At 54.0% G+C, this 24,860-nt stretch overlaps 3 protein-coding genes across 4 annotated transcripts in view; 1 reads left to right on the top strand and 2 right to left on the bottom strand.

Annotated features, from left to right (window-relative positions):
• The window catches only part of ADAMTSL2 (ADAMTS like 2), a 50,334-nt gene extending 42,847 nt beyond the window's left edge, over positions 1-7,487 (bottom strand). The window contains exons 1-2 of one of the 2 annotated variants that reach the window (XM_021413890.1): positions 6,467-7,487; positions 5,999-6,121 (exon numbers count right to left, since the gene is read on the bottom strand). The gene's annotated coding sequence lies outside the window, so the exon portion shown is untranslated. The remainder of the gene's footprint in view (positions 1-5,998; positions 6,122-6,466) is intronic. The other variant, XM_021413889.1, reaches the window with a different exon arrangement.
• SLC2A6 (solute carrier family 2 member 6) lies at positions 10,207-14,385 on the top strand. Its single transcript, XM_021413855.1, has 10 exons — positions 10,207-10,307; positions 10,687-10,849; positions 10,929-11,135; positions 11,723-11,822; positions 12,052-12,263; positions 12,403-12,555; positions 12,704-12,812; positions 13,033-13,206; positions 13,477-13,622; positions 13,708-14,385. Exons 1-10 carry the CDS (start codon positions 10,207-10,209, stop codon positions 13,873-13,875), a joined length of 1,533 nt encoding a protein of 510 aa, XP_021269530.1. The 3' UTR covers positions 13,876-14,385.
• On the bottom strand, positions 14,464-24,525 carry CACFD1 (calcium channel flower domain containing 1). The gene is made up of 5 exons (XM_021413868.1): positions 24,125-24,525; positions 19,969-20,041; positions 19,492-19,617; positions 19,299-19,406; positions 14,464-18,865 (listed from the first exon to the last, which is right to left on the bottom strand). The coding sequence occupies exons 1-5, from the start codon at positions 24,246-24,248 to the stop codon at positions 18,772-18,774; spliced, it is 525 nt and encodes a 174-aa protein (XP_021269543.1). The 5' UTR covers positions 24,249-24,525; the 3' UTR covers positions 14,464-18,771.

Genomic DNA, 24,860 nt, shown 5'->3' with positions numbered 1-24,860 from the left:
CCCAGGGATCCTGCAAATCCTCACCGAGCACCATGCAGCTCTCTGTGCCCACCGCAGCATGGGAAGTGCAGTGAAACACCCATGGAAAAGCATGCTGTCCAGCAAGGCTGTCCTGTGTCCCAAACACATTGGATCTGCTGTCCTGATGGGTGACACTGAGGTGATACTGGTGCCAGCAAACCCAGCACGAGGCTGAGCTTGCCATGGGCATCGCAGGGTGAAGTAGGGCAAATGCTGCCCAAAACTCGCTGAGATTTCGGGTTGGTTTGGGGAAAGCAACTGGCTCCAGGTGACAGGGTTGGATGTAGCCCCTGTGTTCCTGCATCACATCATCAGCTGCAGCCCTTGAAAAAGCATCAAACTGTATTGCTTGCATGGATAGGGTGCGCAAAGTGCAAAGCCCACCGGGGTCCCACCAGCACCACAGGGTCCCCTTGGGCACGTGCAGGAGCATCATCACCACCCCGCGTCCCTCGGTTCCCCTATTTTAACAGCAGAACCTTTTGGACATCCGACAGACCATCAGCAAAACAAGATGTCAGGGCTGCAACCACTGCTGGCCAGGGCTCTCTGGGTGTTGGGAGGGATCCAGGAGCAGGGGGGGCACCGAGCAGCCCACAGCCCACAGCCCTCTCCTTACAACTGGGTGCTGGGGGCTCCAGTCCCACCGGGGCTTGGGAGATAGGGGAACGAGGAGAGGGGGAGAGAAAGAGAAGGAGAGGGAAGGAGGAAAATAGCCCCTTATTCCACTTTCATCAAGGAAGCATCCAGCCGTCCAAAAAATTTAATGTTGTATTTTAGCAAGAAAAACAGCTGTTGTGGTACTTGAAGGCCCAGCATATTTTGGCCAGGGCTGCATGTTGTGGATATTGGCTGAGTCAAGGTTAGCTGTTAAAAGGCAGAAATTCTAGACCCATACAAAGAAACATAGCGTTCCTTCGTATCCAGATAATATTTACTCCCAGGGCTGCTTTGTTTTGCTTTGTTCTCCCCCCTGGAGAGGGGCCAGGCACTCAGCCTTGCTGCAGGGCTCATAGCAGAGCATGGAGGATGGGGAGAAAAGCATTGGGAAAAGGTGGGGAGCCACATCCTGACACCCTTGTCTTTGGCTCTGTCCATTGATTTTCGGCATTGCCTGGCTTAGAGAGGTCACTGCAGGGATTTACAGGACAGTGAGCACCAGGGGTGCAACCCAGCACTGGGGGTGTTCAGGGGTTCAGGTCCTGTAGCGCAGCACAGAGGATGTGGACCATGAGATGATGGTGACTTTGTGCTCAGTGTCCCCAGGCTGTGTGCTGTGGAGCTGGGTCCCTGCAGCTCCGAGCCCTCAGTGCCCCTGGTTGGGAATGGTGCTTGGGAAGAAGCATTCCTATTGCATGGAAATGAATCCCCCTCTCCCCCCCAAAAAATCTACCCAAAAATGGACAATTGTGAAATCAAAAAATCCAACGTGGCTTTCAGCTGCCAAAAGAATTTTGATGGGAAACCCAACTCCTCCAAAGCATGGTTGGTTGCCTTTTTGTTTTCAGCCCACTTCCCTTCGCCCAAAGAAACATAACTCAAAGGAAAGCATCAATATAACGCTTTCATCAGCCACCACGGCAGGGCTGGCTCGTCCCCCAGCAGACAGCTCCGTGGCAGGGCTGGCTCTGCCGACAGCCCCACTTCCCAGCACCGTGTGATGTCCCCAGTGCTGAGGACATGGGGACAGCACAAGGTCCTGGATACCAGCGATCCCAACCCCAGCACGATGCCACACAGGCTGCGGGTGACTCATAAAGCTCAGGAATAAAGCAAAGCCATTGCCCTGAGACAATCCCCCTGCGCCTGCCAGGCTCTGCGGGAGCCATCCGCGCCGTCTCTCTGTGTTGGCACCAGTGTCCCCCCACCGCAGGACCACCGCTGGGCACCCCAGGGTGTCCCTCCCGCCTCCGCCCTGGCGCCTGCCCAAAGGCACAAACCACCAAACCCAATCCCGCAGACTTGGCCAACCGCTTGGATGGGGGAAGGCTGTGGGTGAAAAGGGGAAAAAAATGGGAAAAGAAAAAAAAGAAGAAAAAAAAAAAAGAGTCCAAGGTGGAACCGCAATGTTTATAAAATGGGTCACTGAATTATACATAAAAATATTTTCCTTGTGGATGCAATTACTTCCTGGACTTGTTATTCCACAGATGCTTAAGTTCGCCTCAAGCAACTCCAATAAATGCTTTACAGTCTGCTAGATCAACAGTAGCAACGCTGGAGTGAATTGAATAGCACTGTTTCAAATTTGTCAGAAAACCACACAGTGTTTTCATGCGCACGTTTTAGAAACCCAAACAAAACGATTCCCAACCATCGTGCTCCCTCTCCTCACACTTTTAATGAGTTTCACATGAGCTCTGTGTGGCGGGCAGGGCACTGGGGGCTCCCCAAAAGGCACAGCAGCACCTCCCCTTCCCATCCCATCCAAACCCCGCTCCCTCTCGCTCCCTCATTCTCCAGCCTCATCCTGCAGGACCCGGTATGCATTTGGGATGTGTAGGGCTTAGGATGCTTTCCCAGGGGAAATGAGTTTTGGGAGCCTCTGAGTCGCCCCTGCGTATCACCGCCACCTGCATGAGAGGTGAAGGCGCTTGAATGCACGCGGCGCATCCCGATCCCCAAAGTCTCTGCATGACCATTAACAAATGAAAATATTTAGTGTGCTCCCCATGACCTCGAATGATAAAGCATGGGGCACCAGGGGACACGTCAAGATGACAGGGCTGGGTGTGCTTATGCCAATAAAGCAGGTGAAATCTGCCCAGGAGCGTTGAAGATCCACCCAAGGATCGGCAAGGCAGCCGTAACGCCATCGTCCTGTTCATAGGTGGCCGACAGAGCAGAAATGCATCTTCAGACCTCCAGATTTCACCTGCAAGGTTTTCTGAGAGAAGGACAAATGGGTTCATAGAATCATCAAACATCCCAAGTTGGAAGGGACCCATAAGGATCATAGGGGTTAAAAGGATCCTGTGAAACGAGCTCACAGAAAGCTCCTTATCCCCTGCTCTGAGGATGCAGCTGTTTGCTGCTCCCCCTGACGTGACAATCCCAGCTCATCATTTTAGGATGAGGGATTCAGGGGAGGTTCAGGTTGGATAACATAAGAAATTTCTTCCCCAAAAGAGCAGTGCTGCACTATCTCAGCTGCCCAGGGAGTGCTGGGGTCACCATCCCAGAGGTGCTCCAGAACCGTGGAGATGTGGCACTGAGGGATGTGTCAGTGGGCACGGTGAGGTGGGCTGGGTGGGGATCTTAGAGGCCTTTTCCAGCCTTAATGATTCTGTGATCTTTCCTTCCTACTTCCCCATGCCCCACAGAGCCTGTCTCCAGCCACCACTAAAAACACCAAAAACCCCAAATCCAGAATAATATTAATAATAAAGTAGGAAATAAGAAAACCTCATGGCCAGGGTGGCAAGTCCTTTACGAGCCCTCCCCAGCTCACCTCAGGTGGGAAGCACCGTGCCTGGCTTTCCCCAGCCCTGGGATGGGGACGCACCCTGCCCACCCCACAGCTTCACCCCCGGGCCCCAGGGGAGCGCGCTGGCATTTTTCTTTGGGATTAGGTCCCAGCACATCTTAATTTTCAATTCAACCACCGCTGAAAAGAAACATAAAATAAAACAAGCGCCAGCACCGGGGCCTGCCCACGGCCCCGAATTAGCCACAGAAAAACGTTAACATTCCTGTGCTGGCCCCCAGCCAGGAGACGGAGCACTTCAGGAGACGGCTGCGCAGCACCAGGCAGTGGGCAAAGCGCCGTGCTGCCCACAGCCCCCAGCAAACAGAGGTGGCCCGGGACATGGGACGGCTGGGGACAGCCCTGGGTATGGCCCCCCACTGCTTTTAGTGCCACAAAGCACGTTAATTCCTGAGGCAAAGAAGGGTGGGAAATAGCACGCGGGGTGGGAGGTGATGCGTCCCATGTGGTGCTGCTGTAGGATTTCACCCCAGCTGGGTGCTGGCCCCAAGCTGGCGGTGCCCAAATTGGAGGGGTGCAATGGTTCCTCTGGAAACGCCATCGCACCCAAACTGGGGTGAACGTGCAGAGCACCAAGCACAGCTCCGCAGCCCTCATCGCATCCCCAGCGCCCCACGCCACCCCCAGCCCCACTGCAGGTCCCAGCAGCGCCCAGCCCCATCCTGCAGCCGACACGGTCCCACGCTGCTGGCACACACCCGGGCACCTCCCCACCCCGCCATCCGCTGGAGGTGCAGCGCCGGCGGGGGCTGCAATCTGGTCCTCATTAGGAGGAGCAGACAGCCCAGCGCGGGAGTCTGAGCACTAATCTCCTTTCCAGTTGGTATCCGTCAGCAGATGTACAACAAGTGGTTGGATACTTTAGAGGGCATTTGTGCGACATAGGCTTTAGCTTTTTTCCATCCACGGGGATAAATCGCCGGGGCTGAGGCTTTGCCGGGCGCACGCGGAGCCGCGCCGGTTCGTTTTACCCAAGGTCTTTCTTGGAAGAAGCGGTGATGAAGTTAACAGCCCATGAGCCATAATTGGCTCACATTAAATCGAGGAAATGATCTGTTTTGTTTTGCCCTTTAAAAAAAAAAAAAAATTGTATTAAACGGGAAAAAAAAAACGCACACGGCCAAGGAAAGAGCAGGCAGCAGCTCTCAGGAATTTAGGGGGAGGTTTGTGTCCTAAAGAATAAAGAAACGCAGCCTGTGCCATCAGAGAGAAAGCAGCTTTGCTCCAAAACACTCGGCCCAAGATGCCCATGGGCAAGAGAAGGGTCTCCAAAAACCCCAACTGGTGGCCCCAGAATGGGCACCACTTCAGAATCCATCAGAGCAGCTCAGCAAATTAAACTGGATACCTAAAAACTTTATATATAAATACATACACATGTAAATTGTATATACATATCTTCAAAAAAAAATTCTTCATGGAAATTATGCTTTCTTTAACCTCATTGCCGACACGGGGTATCAGGAAGCTTGGCGGTTCCCTAGCACAGCTCCGGATATATTGAGTATTGCTGACAGCAGATTTTCTCTTCTTGTTGTTTTCCATTTTTAGTCCCCAAGGGCATGAGCCAAACACGGGCAGAACATCCTCCCAAGGCTGCAGACGGCCGAAGCCACCGGGTGTTGGGAGAGAAGACATCCAGTCCCAACAACCTGCCACGGGACACCCCTGCAGCCCAGTTATCCGCTGTCTCACTCCCACCTGTTCCAGGAGTTGTGCTGGATGAGCCCGGAGAAAACCCCAACAACCAGGAGAAAAAAAAACAACCCAAAGAATCACAGAGCCGTGAAGGTGAGAAAAGTCCTCTCAGATCCCCAAGCCCACCCCTCTGTGCCCACTGCCACATCCCTCAGTGCCACACCTGGTCCTGGGACACCTCTAGGGCAGTGACCCCACCGCTCCCTGAGCAGCCTGTGCCTGTGTGCTGCTCTCAGTAAGGATGTGGATAAAAGGCAGCGCCCACACAGAGGATCACCCACATCTGCCAGCTCAGCCCTGCTTCCACGATGGCCAGGCTGGAAGTGGGACACCAAAACCGCCTGTTAAAAAGGAGTGGGATTAGCAAAGCCTTTCCTTGCTGCAGCAACTAGCAAAACCCCCAAACCCAACAATTGATGAACCGGGCACGGTGGTGATGGGTTAACAGTTGGACGTGATGATCTTAGAGGTCTTTTCCAACCTTAACGATGCTATGATTTTCCAACACATTCATAGCGAGTATGTAATATTTCTCAAAACTACTTATCCCATTTTTTTTTTCCAACACATTAAACGAACGCAGGACCCCGCTCCCGAGCCCACAGCACTCCATCATTCAGCTGTGTCAGAGCGGAGCAGATCCTGCCCAGCATCCATTCCTCAGTCTATTAGCCAGAGTTATTCTCTTGCTCTGTGTTTTGATACTTACAAAGCTATTACCATCTCTTGCATGCACATCCATCATCAGGGCTTCGAACTCCAGAAAGTCCCAAAAAATTATTTTCCACTCACCAAGCAGCCTGCCAGGCTCTGTTCTTCTACTCTCCGTTGCTTCATCCATCGAAAGACATTTCAGCGAGTTCCGAGTCCAACCAAATAAACAGATGGCAGCCTGAGAAGGTGGTGATATTTTTTCTGAAGGGGGGGGGACGTGGTGAGGGATAGAGCAGAGAAGAGCCGACTTCTGTCTGTCTGCTTGGAAGAGCCCCGCTGGGGCTGCAGATACCAATGCCCCTTTGGAGCAAGGTGCACAGGACCCCATTTTGCAAAGCCCTCAAACGTGGGGCTCGGAGGGCTCTGTGGGGGCACGGTGCTGGCGCCAAAAGCCCCCTCTCCCCACCTCCCTCCAGGGCCCCCAGCAATTGGACCCCACAGATGCCATTCATCCACATTTTACACGGACCCTGTTCACTACCATAACTCTACATCGCACTAATGCCCCCCCAAATACCCACCCAGCAATCACCAGCCCAGACTTACAGGGAAGATTTATGAAGGGATGCAGCCAGAGGAGCGATGGAGACAAATTGCCTCGAGGAGCGACTGACTTCTCCCTTACAAGAGGGACAGAAATTAATTTATGAACCTGGTTAGTCCAGTTGCCAAGTGGCTTTGATGCAGTTTATTTTTTTGCACATAGTCGTGATCGATCGCACAGCTGTCAGAGGGGGAGGAAGATCCCGTTGAGCTGGAGCCGTGCATCACTGCGGCCGAGGCAGCCAGCAGCTCTCAGCAGCAGCAGATCACCCTTCACTCAGCCCTGGCGCTGCCATCACAACGCAGCCACCTCATCCCCCCCTGTGCCACCCTCGAGGGCTTGGAGCCCCCCTCCTCCCATGCCATGGCTGAACACAGAGCCCATGGGGGTTACAGTGCATCTTATTTCACTCCCAGTAAGCTTCGCTAGGGCCTACAGAAATGCAGGGAAAGTTGCAGAGAGATGCAGTGCTGCAAGCATTGCTCACCAAACCTGAGCGCAGGACCCCTAACACAGCACCAAAGGAACCACCACCCCCTGGGACACCAAGGGACGGGCCCTGCCCAGCAGCTCAGCCTTGGCTCGCCGAGCCCAGGCCAGCAGACAGCGGCTCCCCTGTGCTCGCAGCGTTACAGGTGCTTGGAGGGTTTTCAAGACACGAAGTAATTTCCTGCTTGAAGCAGTTGACAAATCTGCACAGCAACTGGATAGCGCTTCGCGTTTCGGAGATCGGACTGCTTCAGGGCTCCTCTCCAATGTGCTTTTTTTGCCCCAGATAGAAAGGAGGAGGTTGGGTTGAGCACTCCTCTCTTTCCAAGTGGTTCAGGCTTAGGACAGACACCACATCCTAAACGAGGTCTGCAGCAACCACAAGCAGTGGCCACCTGCCCAGGAGGTGCCTCACACTCCCCAGCCTGGGGGGGGCCAGCCCCATCCCACCGCTGCCAGCCTTCTTTTCCATTCCGTTGGCCACAGAATGCAGACCACAGTTTGCTTTCACCTGGAGTGGCGTTCAGTACACCTGGAACCGTTTGCCCCAGGGGTGGAAACACAGCCCAACCATTTGCCATGGGCTGATCCAAACTGCACTGGAACAGGGCGGTGCTCCTGAGCACCTACAGTACATTGATGACATTGTTGTTTGGGGTGATACAGCAAAGGAAGTTTTCAAGAAAGGAGAGCAGACAATCCAGATCCTCCTGCGAGCTGGTTTTGCTATTAAGCGAAGCAAAGTGAAAGGGCCTGCACAGGAAATTCAGTTCCTAGGTATTAAGTGGCAAGATGGACGTAGCCACATCCCAGCGACTGTGGTCGACAAAATCACTGCCATGTCTCCACCCACTAATAAGAAAGAGACGCAATCTTTTCTGGGCATAGTGGGCTTTTGGAGAATGCACGTTCGAAACTATAGCCTCATTGTGAGCCCCCTTTATCAGGTGATGCAGAAGAAGAATCACTTTACGTGGGGTCCTGAGCAGCAGCAGGCTTTTGAGCAGATTAAACAGGAGATAGCCCGTGCCATGGCCCTGGGGCCAGTATGGACGGGACAGGATGTTAAGAACATCCTCTACACTGCTGCTGGAGAGAAAGGTCCCACTTGGAGTTTGTGACAAAGAGCCTCAGGAGAGACCCGAGGCCGACCCCTGGGATTCTGGAGTCGAGCCTACAAGGGGTCTGAGGAGCACTACACTCCAACTGAGAAGGAGATCTTAGCCGCGTATGAGCGGGTTTGAGCTGCTTCTGAAGTAATCGGAACTGAAACGCAGCTCCTCCTAGCACCTCGACTGCCAGTGCTCAACTGGATGTTTAAGGGAAAGGTTCCCTCCACCCATCATGCTACTGATGCCACTTGGAGTAAGTGGGTTGCGTTGATTACGCAACGAGCTCGGATGGGGAACCTCAATCGTCCAGAAATCTTAGAGGTGATCATGGACTGGCCTGAAGGTAAAAAGTTTGGAACATCACCAGCAGAGGAGGTATCACGTGCCAAAGAGGCCCCACCATACAGTGAATTACCAGAAAATGAAAAGAAATATGCCCTGTTCACAGATGGATCATGTCGTATTGTAGGGAAGCATCGCAGATGGAAATCCGCGGTGTGGAGCCCTACACAACAGGTTGCAGAGGCCACGGAAGGAAAAGGAGAATCCAGCCAATTTGCAGAGGTAACGGCTGTCCAGCTGGCCTTAGATGTTGCTGGACGGGAGAGGTGGCCAGTGCTTTATCTCTATACTGACTCATGGATGGTGGCAAATGCCTGATGGGGGTGGTTACAGCAGTGGGAACAAAATAACTGGCAACGAAGGGGTAAACCTATTTGGGCTGCTGAACTGTGGAAAGACATTGCTGCCCGAACTGCCCTACCCTTTTCCCCTTTTCCCTTTTCCCAGGGCGTGGGCCTGTGGATCCCCCGTCCCATTCGTCATGGAACTGGGCTGAACGCCCGTAAACCATTGACATTAAGTTAGAGCAAAAAGGCAGCACTTGCAGATTTTCCACAGTCTGCACAGTGCAACCAGAAGCAGCACTTCCTAACCCCCATGGTCCTGTGCAGGACCACAGCCTTGCACAGAGCATTGCTACCATGAGAGCAAACCGCATGCAACAGCGATGACTGATGGCGTTTGCAAACAGAGGCTGTGGGGAGCAGCCCCAGGTCAGCTGCAGCTGACAGCACACCCCACACCCACTGAAAACATTGTGACAGCCCTGCAAAGGCCAACACAGCCCTGGAAATTTGGGGATGAAATGTCCTGTTGTCTCTACATCACCCTTCTATGACCTTTCTTGCTGCAGAAAAATCCCAGTCCCGAGTGGCTGAGTCAGTTGTGAATCCCCAGCCATCAGTCGGGCACTAAATGCAGAGTTTGGTGGTTGGGGAAGGGAAAGCAGACAGCAAGGAGGCTCTGCAGGGAGGGAAAATGCTTTGAGCTGAGGCAGTGAGCTCCTGAACCATCACCAGAGCTCCCACGCAAATTTGGGGCGTAGAAACCACTGCAGAATGCAAATGCTCACCTCTCTTTCCTACAGAGTGAGCCTGGACCACACAGCCCTCAGGAACCACAGCTACTCCAGCACTGTGCTGCTGCTGCAGGTCTCAGGGCAGGGGGGCACTGCCAGCCCCCCAGCAGCTGCTCCCAATGTGCCAGAGCTGCCCTCCCCATTCCACCCCCACCAGTGCTCATCATTGTCCTCAGCTGCTCCCTCATGTCCCCTGGGTTTACCTCCCTCTGTTTCTGTCCTTCCTCTTCCTCTACTCTGTTTTACATTGAAAAACTTTCCTGGGGCAGCTCCTACGGATGTAATTCACCCCAGCAAAAAGAAGCAACCCTCAGCTGCTGCCAGTTCCACAAGGGCAGAGCTGTGACCTTAGTAAGGGGACTTTCTGCTGGGGTGACCAGTTCCTGCAGGGATCGGCCCATAAATGTTCTGTTTTAGTGGCTTTGCCCTGCCCAGGGGGGACTGCCAGGTTCGTGGTGAAGATGTGTGGAGCACCATCACCTCCCTCTGACTCTCTGCCCCAGCCCAGTTCCCTCCACAGAACTTATCTGAGTATGAGCTCACGAGACGCAGATTTCCCAGATTAAGCAATGCAGGGTGGCCTCTCCCCTTTCGCTTTCAGCTCCTTCTTCCTCCTACACCTCTAAACCCGCCTCGAGCATCCGGCCCTGAGCACAGCAGTGCCCACACCACCACAGGCACCGAGCACGCCGCGACAGCCACCAGCTGCGTGGCCACCACCATGGAGCCAAGCATGCGGGAGCCGCTGGTGAGGAGGTCGAGCTCCTCATACCACACCTTCTCTGAGAACATCAGGAGGGGGCTGGACAAGGAGTACCTGCGGTGAGAGCCAGGCTGCGGCTGTGGGGCTGGATGGGGGGTGGGCGTGCACCTCAACCTGGGGTTTGGGAGCTGGGATGGGCTGTGGCCTCGTGGTTGTGGTGAGGGGGGGGCTCGTGGTGCTGGGGTCTGTCTGGGAGAGCTGTGGGTGTGCAGGATGTGGGGCACAGCCAGCTGCTGTGGGGTGGTGGCAGGGAGCTCTCTGGGGCCATGGTGCTGCCTGCTTCCAGCTTCTGCTTTTCTCAGTTTGTTGAACTGGCTGAGAACCACCCGCTCAAATGAAACGCAGCCATGGGGGAAAGCTGCAAATAGAGAGAGCCAGAGTTTTCATCAGGAGCCACAGAGTTATCCAACACATCCTTCTTGCTCTGCCCACCTCCAGGAGCCTCAACAACAAGTGGCTCTACGTGGCGGTGTTTGCTGCTGTGCTGGGGAATTTCAGCTTCGGCTTCGCCCTGGTTTACCCCTCACCCGTGATCCCTGCCCTGGAGGCTCACCCCAACCCCGCGCTGAGGCTGGACCGCCACAGAGCATCCTGGTTTGGGGTGAGAAGCGGGACCGTCTCCGCTGGGGGGATACAGGGAGAGCTGGGCCCCACCAAAGCCCCTCTGTGTCTCCCTGCAGTCAGTGTTCATGCTGGGGGCGGCGGCGGGGGGGCTCAGCGCCATGCTCCTCAATGACCACCTGGGCCGCAAGCTCAGCATCATGTTCTCAGCCGTGCCCTCCGCCGTGGGATATGCGCTGATGGCCAGCGCCCAGGGCATCGAGATGCTGCTGCTGGGCCGCGTGCTTACAGGCTATGCTGGCGGTGTGACGGCTGCCTCCATCCCGGTACGTGTCCGAAGGGTTTGCGTGATGGGAGGTGAGGTGGAGCTGAGCCTGGGGCTTCCTTCTGCTTTGGAGGCAGCAGCAGAGCTTCAGGGCTGTGGCTGTGCTATGGGGGGTGGGGGTGCTAGAGGGATTGGGAGGGATGCCCCAGGGTAGTGGTCGCCCAGCACATCTGTCCCCATTCTGCTGGACTTTTCTGGACCACAAAAAGTGGAAGGCAGGCAGGTCCTTATTTGTTGCTCTGTTCCTCCACAGAGTTGTTTCCTCCCTTATTTACCAGACTCTGACCTCATGTCACATACAGAAAGGAAGGCAAAGATTGAGCAACCCTCAGCCGTGTCTTTTCAGTCACTGGGGTCTGAGCATTCCCACGCAGCACCCCTCCCACACTGGGGCAGGGATGGGTGCTGCAGGGCTTCCCTGTCCCACTGCTGGGAGCAGCCCCTCCATTTTTTGCTCCCCGAGGACACATGCGCTAGCAGTTTGGGATTCCCCAACTGAGCTGCGTGACTGTGAGACACCCGCAGGGAGGTTCTGCTGATTCTGGCTGTGTGCTGCAGATCAGTTAAGTGTGTGCTGTCCTGCTCCAGGTCTACATCTCCGAGATCTCCCACCCCGGGGTGCGAGGCATGCTGGGCACTTGTCCTCAGATCATGGCAGTGCTGGGCTCCCTCATCCTCTACGCGCTGGGCAAGTATCTGGGTGTGCAGTGGGAAGGAGGGATTATTCCCTCACAAGCACAGGGAAGTGGTGGAGTCACTGACCCTGGAGGCGTTCAAGAACCGTGGAGATGTGGCACTTGGGGACATGTTTAGTGGCCCTGGTGGGGGTGGGCTGGGGCTGGACTTGATGATCTTAGAGGTCTTTTCCAACCTTAATGATTCAATGATTCTCCTCCCAACCAACCTGGCTCACTCAGGGCTGCTCCTGGACTGGCGCTGGCTGGCTGTGGCAGGGGAGGTGCCCGTGCTCACCATGATCCTCCTGCTCTGCTTCATGCCCAACTCGCCCCGCTTCCTGCTCTCCCAGGGGAAGGAGGATGAGGCCCTGCGCTCGCTGTGCTGGCTGCGGGGCAGGGACACGGACTATGCCCAGGAGTACGAGCAGATTAAGGACAGTGTGAGAAAGCAGGTGAGGAGAGGACTGGACTCGCCACCAGCATGAGATAGGAAAATGGAGAAATCCAGCCTCCTTTGGGCAGATCCTAAGCTGCTTTCTGCGTGTTGCAGCCATGCTAACATGTCGGCTTTCTGGCTTTGTCCCCGCGCAGAGCCAGCGGATTTCCTGTGCTGAGATCAAGGATCCCTTCATCTACAAGCCCATCCTGATTGCTGTGGGGATGAGGTTCCTGCAGCAGCTCTCTGGTGTCACCTGTGTCCTTGTGTACTTGCAGCCGATATTCAAGAAAATGGCCGTCATCCTGGTGAGCCCCTGCTGCAGCCCAGTGCCCTGCTATCAGTGACGTCTGCCACGACCCATGGAGATCCAAGACCCTGACTGTGCAGCATCTTTTGAAGCATCTGGTTGGCAGGTCTCCCATCTCAGCTTCCTCACCACTTTTCCTGTTGCAGAAACCAGAGTATGACGCAGCTCTCGTGGGCCTGGTTCGGCTGTTCTCGGTGGCGATCGCTGCTGTGTCGATGGATAAAGCTGGGAGGAAGATCCTTCTCTTTGTATCAGGTATGTCTCTCTCTCACGGTGTGCAAGGGAATCTTTTCTCTAAGGATTTCCAGGAGCTTTGTGAACGTGTAGGAGTGGTGACTTCCACCATGCAGAACCATGGAGGAGTGTTTTTCCTTTGGTGGATGCTCAGCTCCTGAGCAGAGCCATTCTCAGGGCTTGGGCCATCACACAGATCGCTCTCCCTTTCATCCCTCTCTGCTGTTGCATCTCCCCACAGCTGGAGTCATGTTGGCCTCCAACCTGACCATGGGGCTCTACATCCACTTCGTGCCATCTTCTCAGAATGGCACTGTTGCCAATAGAACCCTGGGAAGCCTTGCCAATCCTCCTGCTGAGCCCGTCAACTACATCACCCTCATCCCCCTCCTGGCCGCCATGTTCTTCATAATGGGTAGGTGCAGAAAGCAAGAGCCCAGGGCTGGGTGTGAGCCTGGGGGCACGTTTCTCCTCTTGGATGGGATGATAAGGAACAAGGAGGTCTGGGCTTGGGGTTGGAAGGGACATAGATCTCTGCGGCAGGCTAAGATGGCATCTGAAGTCACTTTCAGGATGGATGGAGTGTGCATGGGGGGAATAACGATGGACGGAACAAGGTGGGATTGTGCTGTGTTCACCTAATGGGCTCTGAAGTCTCACCACCTTGCCCACTCCTCCCCTGCAGGTTATGCCATGGGCTGGGGGCCCATCACCTGGCTGCTGATGTCAGAGATCCTCCCTCTGAAAGCTCGTGGGGTGGCATCGGGCCTCTGTGTTGTTGTGAGCTGGCTGACAGCCTTCGCCCTGACCCAGCTCTTCCTTGGGGTTGTGGTGAGTACAGCCCTAGAGGTGTCCAGGATCTCATCCTCGGAGCCCCTTGCAGCAGCTCACATCTGCTTTCTGTCTCACTTTCCAGGAGTTCTTTGGCCTCGAGGTGCCATTCCTATTCTTTGCCGTCATCTGCGCCGGGAACATCTTATTTACAGGCTGCTGCGTCCCAGAAACCAAACGCAGGTCACTGGAGCAGATTGAGGCCTTCTTCAGGACCGGTCGGAAGTCATTCCTGAGGTCGTTCAGGAGGTAGGAGCTGCTGGCTGCAGCAGGCCACCAGTCCACATGCTCAAGGACTAGAAAGAAAAGGGTTGTGCTGATAGAGCTGGAGCCTGGAGATCTCTGCAAAGATGGTGCTCCCCCACAAAAGGGAGAGAACAGGTGGCAATGATTGTATTGCTTCAGATGTTGAAACTGCCAGCTGAAACTTGTAAGATATCCTCATCCCAAGTCATTCAGCACTATGTACGGCCCTCCAGGCAGCACATCAGCCCAAGGTATGAGAGCACGTAACCAGCACCAGGCTGGACATAAAGTTGTCCTGGAAAATACAAGGTGCGGCTGTGGACAAGAGCCACCCAAGCAGCCCAAGAGCCCCAGGCTTTGGCTGGAACAGAGTTAACAGCTGCCGCTGTTCTGGCAAACACTCAGTGTGTAGTTGCAAGAATAAAACTGTTTTGCCTCCAACTGCAAGATATTGCCTTGATTTGCAGAGAAGAGCTGTGGGTGGGATGGGAGAGGCAGACAAGGGCTGCGAGATGGGGACCACAGCGTCCTGCAGCCTCCCAGGTGAGGCTCACTACTCGTAATCTTCAAAAAAGGCAGAGCCCCATACATCATATAAAAAGCTGCCACATTTTATTGCTCTAAAAACACATTACACTAGAAGCCTAATGAACAAGACCAACTACAGTTCACAAAGAAAATTCAGGACAAAACACAAAGACCTGGGAACAGACAGACATTCAGCTGTAGTGCAAGTGATTCCCTGCAGGAAAGACACAGTCAGTACAGACAATGCTTTGTAGTGGGGCAGGTCCTTCCCACCCCAGGGTTTTACAAAGAAGGAAGGTGGATGTGCCCCCATCACAGCTGTGTGTAGAGCCTCCACCTCCATCACTTTGAGATTTCAGCTGCATAGTCAGTAGCAAATTGCTCTTACCCCTTGCCTGATGTCCTGCGTGGTTATGGTCTTATTTTAAGTAAAGCACAGCTGCAGGAGGTGGTTATGGCTGTGAGGAACAAATGGCCTTGCAGAGAATTGCCTGACCTGACTCTCCCCAGAGGGGCAGAACAACATAACAGCGTACCCTGAGCCTGGAGATGATCTGCCCAAGCACTTCTCAGCCCGCTGAAATGCACGTGGCAAGGGGAGAGTTGTGGATAAGCTTGTGTCCTCCTATTCCTGGTACGCTTCAGCCTGCCGTGCCAAGGAACCAGGAGGCAGTGCAGAGTATGTGACCTAGATCTCAGGAACTACTAACTACTTTCAGATCCCCTGCAGCAGGAGGTACACTACACCGAAGAGAAGATGTGCTTTATCAGAGGATTAATTTAAAGCAGCCAAGGACTGAAGAAGAGAGATGGGCCAAAATCAAAACACAGAATTTCAGTATTAAACTCAGTCTTTGCAGCTGAGATCCATTTCCAGAAAGGTGTCCACTCCTGGCTGGAGTATGACTGTTTCTAAGCATGGACTGATTACAAGAGATCTCAAGAGCCTCTGGTTTCCACTGACCTTCAGAAGGATCAGGCTCTCTGGCAGCCCTGTCCTACAGCATTCTCCTCCTCACATGGCTATGGACCAGATCTTGATATCCTCACTTCAGTGAAACCTTTCCCTGCAGACAATGGATGTTTTTCCCTGAGGGAAAAAAAATGACAAAGATGAATTGAGCTTCCCAGAGCCAAAGGAAGAAATGCCCAAATATGAATTGAGGTTGGGCTCTCCAGGCCCTGAGAGAACCTCGCTGGAGAAGTATTTGCTGAGTGACCTCCTTTCTTCCACAGAGAAAGTCTGAGGGGTTTTGCTGCATTTGGAGCGAGAAATCACAGTGGCTCTTTCCAGAGGTAGAATGGTCTTTTTATTCACTGCACACACAGAGGATCAATTTGCTGTTACAAAACCAGCTCCTGCTTCGAGCAGCAAGGTCTGGGCATGCAGCAGAAAGAGAAATTCTGCACTTTGCATGCCCAGTGGAGAGTCCCTGGGGAACCTGGAGCATATATGCAGAAGTGCAGCACTTTTTGTGGCTGAATGGAACACGGAGCAGTTGCACGCTGTATAAATGTGCTTGGTAAGAGAAGTGCACAGCTCGGACAGGGATGGTGTAACAGTCCACCTCCAAGCGCACGTTTACTGCCAGTACCCGGTGTCTTTCCATACTCACTGCAGTATCACCTGCTCCTGAGGTCTCATGTAACAAAAATTCTGTCCCATCCTTCCCCCAAAGGCTTCTCTGAGACCCGGCAAGCAGAACCAATTCCATGGATGCCCCTTAGATGCACCACCCAGCCTGGGTCTGGGCTGAGCCTATCAAATTGCTACAGTGGGGTTTTCATTTCCAGTATTCTTGCACAGCTCCAAGCACCTCGATGGTGCCTCTAAACACAACTAATAACCACCATGCACTGTGAACGGGCACATTAACTACTGTGATACTACTACTCTAAAAGTCTTCCTATCTCCACAGAAATAGCATCTCACCCACACTGAGGAGAGACCATCCACTAACTCTCCATCACTCCTGAAAAAGCCATGGGTGCAGCATGCAGACTTCACCAGGCCACGGCCGCAGCAAGGGCAGCACCTGGCTTGTGTTCTGCTGCACCACAGCCAGCAACAGCTCCCAGGAGCACCAACCAGCACAGACGTGCTCACCCTGATATTGCTGCCTCCATCTGCGATGTTCCTCCACCAAACACTACTGAACTCCCTTAACCCCCTGAAATCAAATGTAGGTGTTCTGCTCATTGGGCAGGACGCTGCTCTGCAACCACTCCGTGGTGCTGCACAGGGATGCGAGGAGCAGAGAAGCCTTGGTCGCTAAGAGGGGTCCCTGAACCCCCCCCCAGCACGACCCCATAGCTAAAGCAGCATGCCCTGTGCAGCAGGTTGCAGTCCCTGCAAACACATGGAAAGCCATTCCCCCACATACTGCATAAAGCCAAAGGACTGGCCCAGAGCTGGGGGCATCTCTGAAAGGGCAGAGCTTTTACTGAACCACGTTGCACTGGGGCTGGCAGCGCCTATTCTGTGCCCCAGACAAGTTGGTATCAGAGCAATTACAGCGCAGAGGCCCGGGGGGGCAAGGGCTTAGCATGAAGCGGCTTCCCAGCATCCAGCTGCAAGGACCTGTGCATGCAAATCAACCCACGCCGCGTTCCTGCCTGGTGCAAATCTTCACACCTCCCTGAACTCCAGCAAAGAAACAAGGAGCACTGGCTGACCGCTTAGCCCCCTGGCCTCCAGAGATGGAGCTGCTCCTGTTGCAATGCCCACGTGCACCAGTGCCCTCCAGCAGCAGCTTTCCCAGACCGCAGCGTGACCCCCACCCCCGGCACCGCAATAACACAAAGGGGACCCTGAGGTGCCAGGGGGCACAGGGCCGGAGCTGCCACCTGCCTTCACTGAGCACCAGGCCCAGCGGGGAGAGCCATCTCTGGTGGCTGCAATCAGACAAAGGGATCAAAGCACAGCAGGCTTTGCCCAAAGTCAGAGAAACACCCTGAAGGCTGAAATAGGATTTTCTCCCTGGGTACAGAGAGGGACCCCTGAAATGAGATGATGCGTTCCTTTGAATGACAGGAAACAGCACTCTGATGAGTCTCATCAAAATACTTAAATAAGTAGAAATAAATTACTCTCCCTTTTCCTAAGTAAAACAGAAGGCAATCACGTAAAAGCAAATAAATTAACCCCCTCCTCTCCCATCCCCCAGAAGAAACTGTGATGAGAGCTGGGGGATGTGGACCTGATGAGCAGCTCTGTTCTGCCTGACACAAAGCAAACAGAATCCGAAGGGAGCACCGCTGATGGTGCTTGGAAGAAAGCAGCACCCCACAAAAACGGGATTTTCCTGTTTGCAAAGCAAGGACGTGCCTCCTTCCCATACAAAACTATCCCAGGCTTGATGCAAAAAAGCATGAGCCCAACGAGAAAGGCTGTAGCAGACAGAAGCAAAGAGCAGGTCTCAGAACAGACTGCAGGAGCAGACACAGGAAGTGAGAGAACAGAGCAGCGTCTGTCTGGGCTCAGAGAGAAGGATGCAGTTGCACATCAGCAGCCATCCCACCAGCAAATAGCCTCCGTTTGCCTCGAGCAACACAATCCTTTCTCAGCCTCACTTCCCTTCTTCCCTACTAAAAGAGTGAAGCTTAAGAAAAGTACCCTTGTTAAGACTACGCAATTAATGCTTATAATTCAAGTAAATTGCATTATCTGCCTGAAGCTGTATCCGGAGGAAGGGCAGAGTGTGCTTCTCTCCTCTGCAGAGACATCACAGTCTTCATGCATTATTTTTTTGCTGGAAGTCCTTTACTGTGCAGAGATGCCTCTAACATCAGGCCTAACTGGACCCACATTAAAACCTGCACAATGTAAAACACGGAGTGCAAGCATCGGACACTGGATTCGTGTTTTATGCCTGGAATGGGCCACACCAGAGTGTGCTGCATTAAATGCATGATGTGTAGCAGCACCCTGGGCATGAGACCTGTGGAGCCAAGGAGCTCCAAGAGCAGTCCCCAGCGAGTGTGCTGCCCACACGCAGTCCCCAGCAAGACGTGGTAGGCATCAAAACAGAGAAAGGCTACGTATTTCAGCTTATACAGCAGCACTCAAAAGGGCCAGCACCTCTGCAGCAAAAAAAAAGAAAAGAAAAAAGAAAAAAGAGAAAGAAAAAGAAGGACCGTGAGATATTTGGTTCTGAGTGGGCAGGAGGAGGGAGCGGCCAACGCACTGTGGTCCGGCTGCTGGTGAGTGAGGGGGGCACAGCCCGCCCCAGCCCTGAGAGCTCCAGTTGTTGCTGCAGTGTCCAGGGAAATGGTGGAGTGGCAGAGAGGGGATAGGCAGAGGGGAGGGCAGAGCGGGTTTCCAAATCTTCACCACCATCTCAGGGTCCAAGAGGTCACGCCGGGCTTGTGCCCTTCAGAGAGCCTGTCCCTCCAGGCACCCCGTGAGCTTCTCTTCGTCCATTTGCTTCTGCTGCTGGTGGATCCGAGCGTAGGAAATGGCATCTCCCCTGCAGACAGAAGGGACATCAGGGTGACGTGAGCTCCCGGCACCCATCAAATCGGCGCAGCACAAAGTACAGGTGTCTCCCAGCTAAAGCCAAGACCTCTCCATACCAAGTGACAACAGGAGTGAAATAAGAGTTGCTGACCCTCCCCAGCCTCACCCCAGTTGGGACATGAAGTATTTCCTGGGGCAACCTGCACTGAGCTCCCAAAGAAAAACTCAGAGCTTCAGCAGACCGCTGAGCCTTCTCTCGCGGGGCTTTGTTTGAAAAGAAAGCACGCCAGCAGGGACATACCCTCCAGGAGCGTTCACACCCAAAAGCATGGCTGATACAAGAGGAAAGAACAGCTTCCCTTAGAGCTGGGGCAGCGGATGGGGCAGGGCTGGAGGTCCCCTTCCCCTTCCCTCCCCTCCCCAAGCAAGCAAATCTCTCTTACTTCTTGCCGAGCGCTGACAAGCCATAAAGCACCCCGGTGGCAAACGCAATGGCATTTCCAAAGAGCGTGGTGAGCGTCAGGCTGAGCATGACAGGGAACACGGCCATCCTGGAAGAGACAGGCAGCACCAGGCTGGCACGGGGACACGGCAACCCACACACCCAGCACCGCCCAGCCCCGGCAGCATCCTCACCCGCAGTAGAAAGCAGCTTTCTGCCAGGCCCGCAGCTTGTCTGCCCTCGCAGACACGGCGTTCGCGAACTCGATGAACTGGCAGCAGAAGGGAGCTTCGCACAGGAACAGGACGAAGGCGTTGAGCCTCCAGGTAGAGCACACGAGAGTTAGCACTGCCTGGAGTGGAGGTCAGCCATCCCCCAGCCCCACCGATGCTCCAGTGTGGGCAGAAGCAGGTGGCAGGGCTGGACCTTGCTTCACTGATCATTCCCAAACCCTGGCCCCGGATCTCAGCCACAAAAGGGGCGGGGAAGGGGGTAGGGAGTACAGAGGACTATGAATAAAATAAACCCTGTGTCTCCACCCAGCTAATCGAGGAAGACCCAGCAATTCACTGACAGCAGCATTTCACTCCAGCTCCCTGTGCCTCGCTTCATAGTGCCCAATGGACAGAACCTCCCTCCCAGCAGAAACAAAGAACAGAAACTGCACTTACATCATCCACACGCCAGCCGCTATGTTCAGTGGGTTGATGGTAACGCAGTTCCAGAGACCAGCAAAGGCACAGGCTGGAAAAGAAAAGGGACTTTCATTGACACAAAGAGCAACCCAGTGTGCAGTGAGGCCGGGCTGAGACCTCTGCAAGATCACATATGTGGTACCCCAGGGTTTTATTTGCAAAGGAATTACTGCTTTGTCCCAGGATGAAGAAAGAGGACCCCGCAGGGACACATCTCTGAGCAGCACAGGGAAAAGCTCAGCCAAAAAAAAAAAAAAAGAAAAAATGACTTCCAGCACCGAGGTGTTAGGACTAAAAACAGAAAAGGAGGGGTGAACCCGCTCGTGGCCACGCACTCCTAGTTCTGTGCATCACTGCTAGAGATGGGCCAAAAAAAGCCAAGTCTGGGTCTCCACTTATACAAATGGAAGTGGATGCTGGCTAAAGCAAGGCTCAAAATAGCTCCTGCGCTCCTGAATTTGTAATGGAAGGAGAGGAACCAACCAGATGAGTCCGCACACCTACCTCCTGCCTCATTAAACTTGCAAAGCGTTCCCTGCACTTGATATGGCTGCTCACCCAGGAACCTGAGTCCCAGGTAAACAACAGCACAGCACAAAACGCCAGCTAAAATCTTACAGCCCTTAAAGGCTGTCCTGGGACGTGGAGCTGAAGAACAAAGAGAGCAAGCAGCATGCCTCTGAGAATGAGAGCAGCCTGGATGCAGGTGTTTTGCTAAGGGAATCCCTGCTCAGGGCTGCTCTGAGCGGTTCTGACCTTCACATGCCTAGCACACGTTTGCAAGGTTTACTTGTTCTAAGCAGTCACCGCTGAATCCTCAAGGTTTCCTCATAGACCAAACTGGGAAACAGAGCTGCATGCCTACGACAGGACCAGTGTAAGGCCATCCCACAAGCAAGCAGACTCCTGTTTCTGCAAAACAACAACAACAATCTTATTTTTTAAAGGATTCCTAGGCCTATCCCATAGAACTTGGAGAGTCCTACAAGAGCAAGGTTCTAACAGAGCAGAAATGCCAGAGAACACGCTGCCAGCCATGCTCCAACAGCATCTTCCATCCTCCCATCGCAGAGGGACCAGTGTCAGTGTCCCTGCACTGCAGGGGGAGAATGAGGCACAGAGGTGGGATGATCTGCTCAAGGTCACACATGCAAACAGCTCGAGAGCTGGCCAAGCAAGTGAGCAGTACTGCAGGGAGCAGCAGCAGCTCATGGAGTTTTCTAACTCTTCTCTCTGATCAGTGAAGCCTTGGATGCTCATGGAAGAGGAGCTCGGGCTTTTTGTCCTTAGTTGTTTCTTTGTTATCTAGCCAATCAGCCCTGTTTTGTCAGGGCTTTGGTTTGGTTTTGTCCTCAAACACCCCAAAACAACCCTTGAGCACTGAAGGTCCTTGCAGGAACCCCAGCTAAGAGCTCACTGTATTTGCCATGGACCCAGCAAGCCTGAGCTGAGCGAGCCCCTACGTCAGCACAACCACCAACCAGTGGGGAAAGAGTCCAAGCTTTATAAGCACAGGAACACTGCACTCGATGGTGGTTGCCAACAGCCACAGAGATAACGATTCAGTGACCTTCGCTCTCCTTTGCAGCACAACACATCCCGCAGCAGCCTGGCACTTCCTGGTCCCGCTGGGCAGTATCAGCTCCTGCCTCCGTAGCCAAAAGGGGACGGAGCTGCCAGCTAAGTGACTCCCTTTTGCAAAACAAAGGCTCAGAAGAGGCATAAAATTTAGATAATGCTCGATGGCACGTAAGCTATGGAAGACAGTCCTGCCATTTGTTTAACTGCTGTCCCATCCCGAAGCCCTGGGGAAGAACAAATAACTGGGAGCTAAAATGAGGAAGATAAAAAAAAAGGCATGCCTCCCACAAAGACTCTATTCATTCCAAGCAGCTGGTCACTGTCCTCAATGCAACTCTATTTTTGCTCCTGGAGCATTTTACAAAAGCCACAGACTCTCATCCTTTTACAAATGGGAACAGAAGGGGGAGAAGGGACTCAGCCAAGGTCACCAATCAGTCTGTGTAAGAGCCAGCAGCAAATCCCACGTTTGTGTTGTTCCTGCTCGGGTCCCTGCACCCTTCTGACTTAATCCTGTGGCCTACAAGGTGTTTGAATGCAGCAGGCGTTGCCTCCCACTGCTAACAAAGTTTCTCATCCTTTCTACAGAGAACTTTTCATTCTGTAGGAAATAACTCAGCTCTACAGCAGCCACAACCCAGTTGCCCGAGCTCCTCGTAAAAGGGTTGTGTTCTTTTGTAGCAAGCTCTGAAATCAGAGGCAAACTCCAGCCTCGCTGAGTGGTTAGTCACTCCTTCTTCCAGCTGCCCAGCTCCAACAAGGTGACACTGGACGAGAAGCGTGTCGCGGCCTGCCCTGCAGGACTGCCTTCTTCCATGGCACCCATTTCCCTGCTCCTAACAGCAGCCGTGTCTACAGCTGCCGTTCTCTGGACAGCCCTCGTGGAGGTGCCTGACCCCCTGAACCACTGGCCGCCCTGCAGCCGGCTGCTTCGCCCAGAGTCACCCTCAGATGTAAAACTCTTTGAAAACAAGCCAGGAGTTCTCTGAAGCTGTGAACAAAAGGTTGCAAAAAGAATCCAAGCATAACTCAGCTGCTTCGAAAGCTGAAGATAGAGAAAAAAGTGCTGTGCTGCTGCTAAGCCAGGAGTGAGCCGCTCTGACACAGGGGGTGGGCCAACAGCCGCCATCTTGGGCTCCTCACCCCACATCCTCACGCCACGTGGGTTCAGGCCACATGAAGGGTGATGAGACTCTGGTTGCAACCCCAGCCCATGGCAAGGCTGCTGCTCTGGGAGCTGACCTCCGACGTGGCCTACCCGGCCTCCTGCCTCCATTACAGATGTGGGGCCTGTGGGGCCTCCACCATGGGCACGGGGCCCATGGCCGGTGCGTTTCGCCCCCTAAGAGCAGCCCTGCAAAATCTTCTCACGCCTCTAGGATTTCAGCCCCTCACACATAAAGCAGTGAGAGCAGCATCCAGCCACAAAGGGCCGCAGGAGGCTGCCTGGCGATGCCCCAGGGTACAGGGCTGGGTTACAAACCCCACGGCCTGGCTCCATCAGGTGGCAAGGCAGGAGCCAGGCACAGAAGAGATCAGGACCAGCTAAAACACTGCAGCAGAGGGAATACAGCTGGGCTGACTGTACTGGCTGAGAAACACTCTTGTTTCAGTGCTCAAGTCGTGAACCTGAAGCAGAAGAAATTCTCCATCCTGCGCTCTGCAGGAGATCAGACTAAGCAGTCATAACAGTCCCTCCTACTTTTAAGAGCTATTAATCTCCTCACAGAACGCAGCAAAACCGCGCTACAGGACAAGCTGATTCCTGGCAAAGGTGCAAAGACTCCTTCCCTGGGAAAATTTTTGTCGGCAGCAGGTAACTCCCAGCCAGCCAACTCACTTCGCTGTGCGCTGTCTCCTGTCTTCTGCGTGTCCAAGACTAAACCCCTTAAAAAACAAACAGCGCAAACCAAGTTTGTTATTTGCCTTCAAAAAAGACAGCCAAGGCCTCGGTGATAAACAGCAGGAATAACGGGAAACATGCTCTGACACTCAGAACAGGGAAAGAAAAAAAGTGGAAGGAACACGCAAACACCTGACAGTCCAATAGGATGAATCAAATCCTGTGGCCCCAGTTCAAGCCCTGCACCTGACCCTGCTGAGCCTGGTGCTCGCTGTAAAATTGTTGTCTGCTTTCTCTGCCCGCAGCCCTCCCGCAGGACCGGGGCTTGGCTGCTGCTCCCATCGCTCCCAGTGATGGGAGATGATCTTTGTCCAAGAAAAAACTCGAGGATTTGCAGATCCCCCCAGTGACGTCCCTTCTCCCAGGTGCTGAAGTTCAGCAAGTTCAGCAAGCACAAAGCACATCACTCATGCGCAAACTAAAATCACCTCGCTTCAGGCATGCCCACAGCTCTTCCTTCTGCCCGAAACACAGCAAAACACACGTGTAGAAAAGTCACAAACCTGCAATCCCAAATTATTATTTCAGGGCCCGCCTCCCCGTGCACAAACATAACCCAAGGACCAGCAGCACGACCCCTGGCACACGCTTTTGCATGCATGAGCAGAGCCAATGGTGAACCGCTGGCTGCGAGGAGGGGATACTTACAGATGCCCCCGATGACCCCGGCAATCCTGCAGAGCCACCTGTACCACCAGGTCATGCCATCATCAGCGGAGGAAGACGCTGGCTCAGGGGCTACTGCTTGGAACTGCTCATCCTGAGAGCTCATGGCCCCACTGCTGCCGGAGGGTCAGAGGGCAGCTCCCTGCTCCCCACCTGAGCCCCAGCAGTGCAGGATGCCTCTCTAGGTGACACCCCCCCCCTCCAGCAGGTCCAGGAGACGGCCCCTAACCCAGCCCTGCTGCTGCTGGGCCACTCCTCGCACCCCCATACAGGGCCAGGCCCCCCAGGGCTGACAATAGAGGGTTTCTGCCCGCAGCAGCGATGCCAGCGGCCGTGGGAGCAGCCTCCACGTCTCCCTGCCTATTGCATTGTGGGTCCCCTCCTCCAGCAGGGAGGGCTTTGATGTCACGCTCATTAAAAAGCCAGTAGGCAGAGCCCACGTGTGCATATTCATTGGAAGCAGCAGCCTGGGAGGCATGCACGCTGCGCTGTGAGCTAGGGTGCATGGGGTGGCCGCTCCATGCGGGGCAAGGGCAGGCATCTGCATGGGAATGCAGCGGCGATGAGCCCCAACCTCTCCTCCCAGCTGTCAGAGCGAGCTCTGAACACACAAACCACTGCACGGAAGTTTGGTCCAGGCTGATAACACAGCTCCTTTCCCCGCATCACAGGGGGAGGTGATGAAGGTGCCTCATTTCTGAAAGCTGTGTCCATTGCC

The sequence above is a fragment of the Numida meleagris genome, chromosome 16 (genome assembly GCF_002078875.1).
Source record: "Numida meleagris isolate 19003 breed g44 Domestic line chromosome 16, NumMel1.0, whole genome shotgun sequence".
Classification (NCBI taxonomy): domain Eukaryota; kingdom Metazoa; phylum Chordata; class Aves; order Galliformes; family Numididae; genus Numida; species Numida meleagris.
Note: the sequence above shows the minus strand (reverse complement) of the source record. Positions and strands in the feature narration are given on the sequence as shown.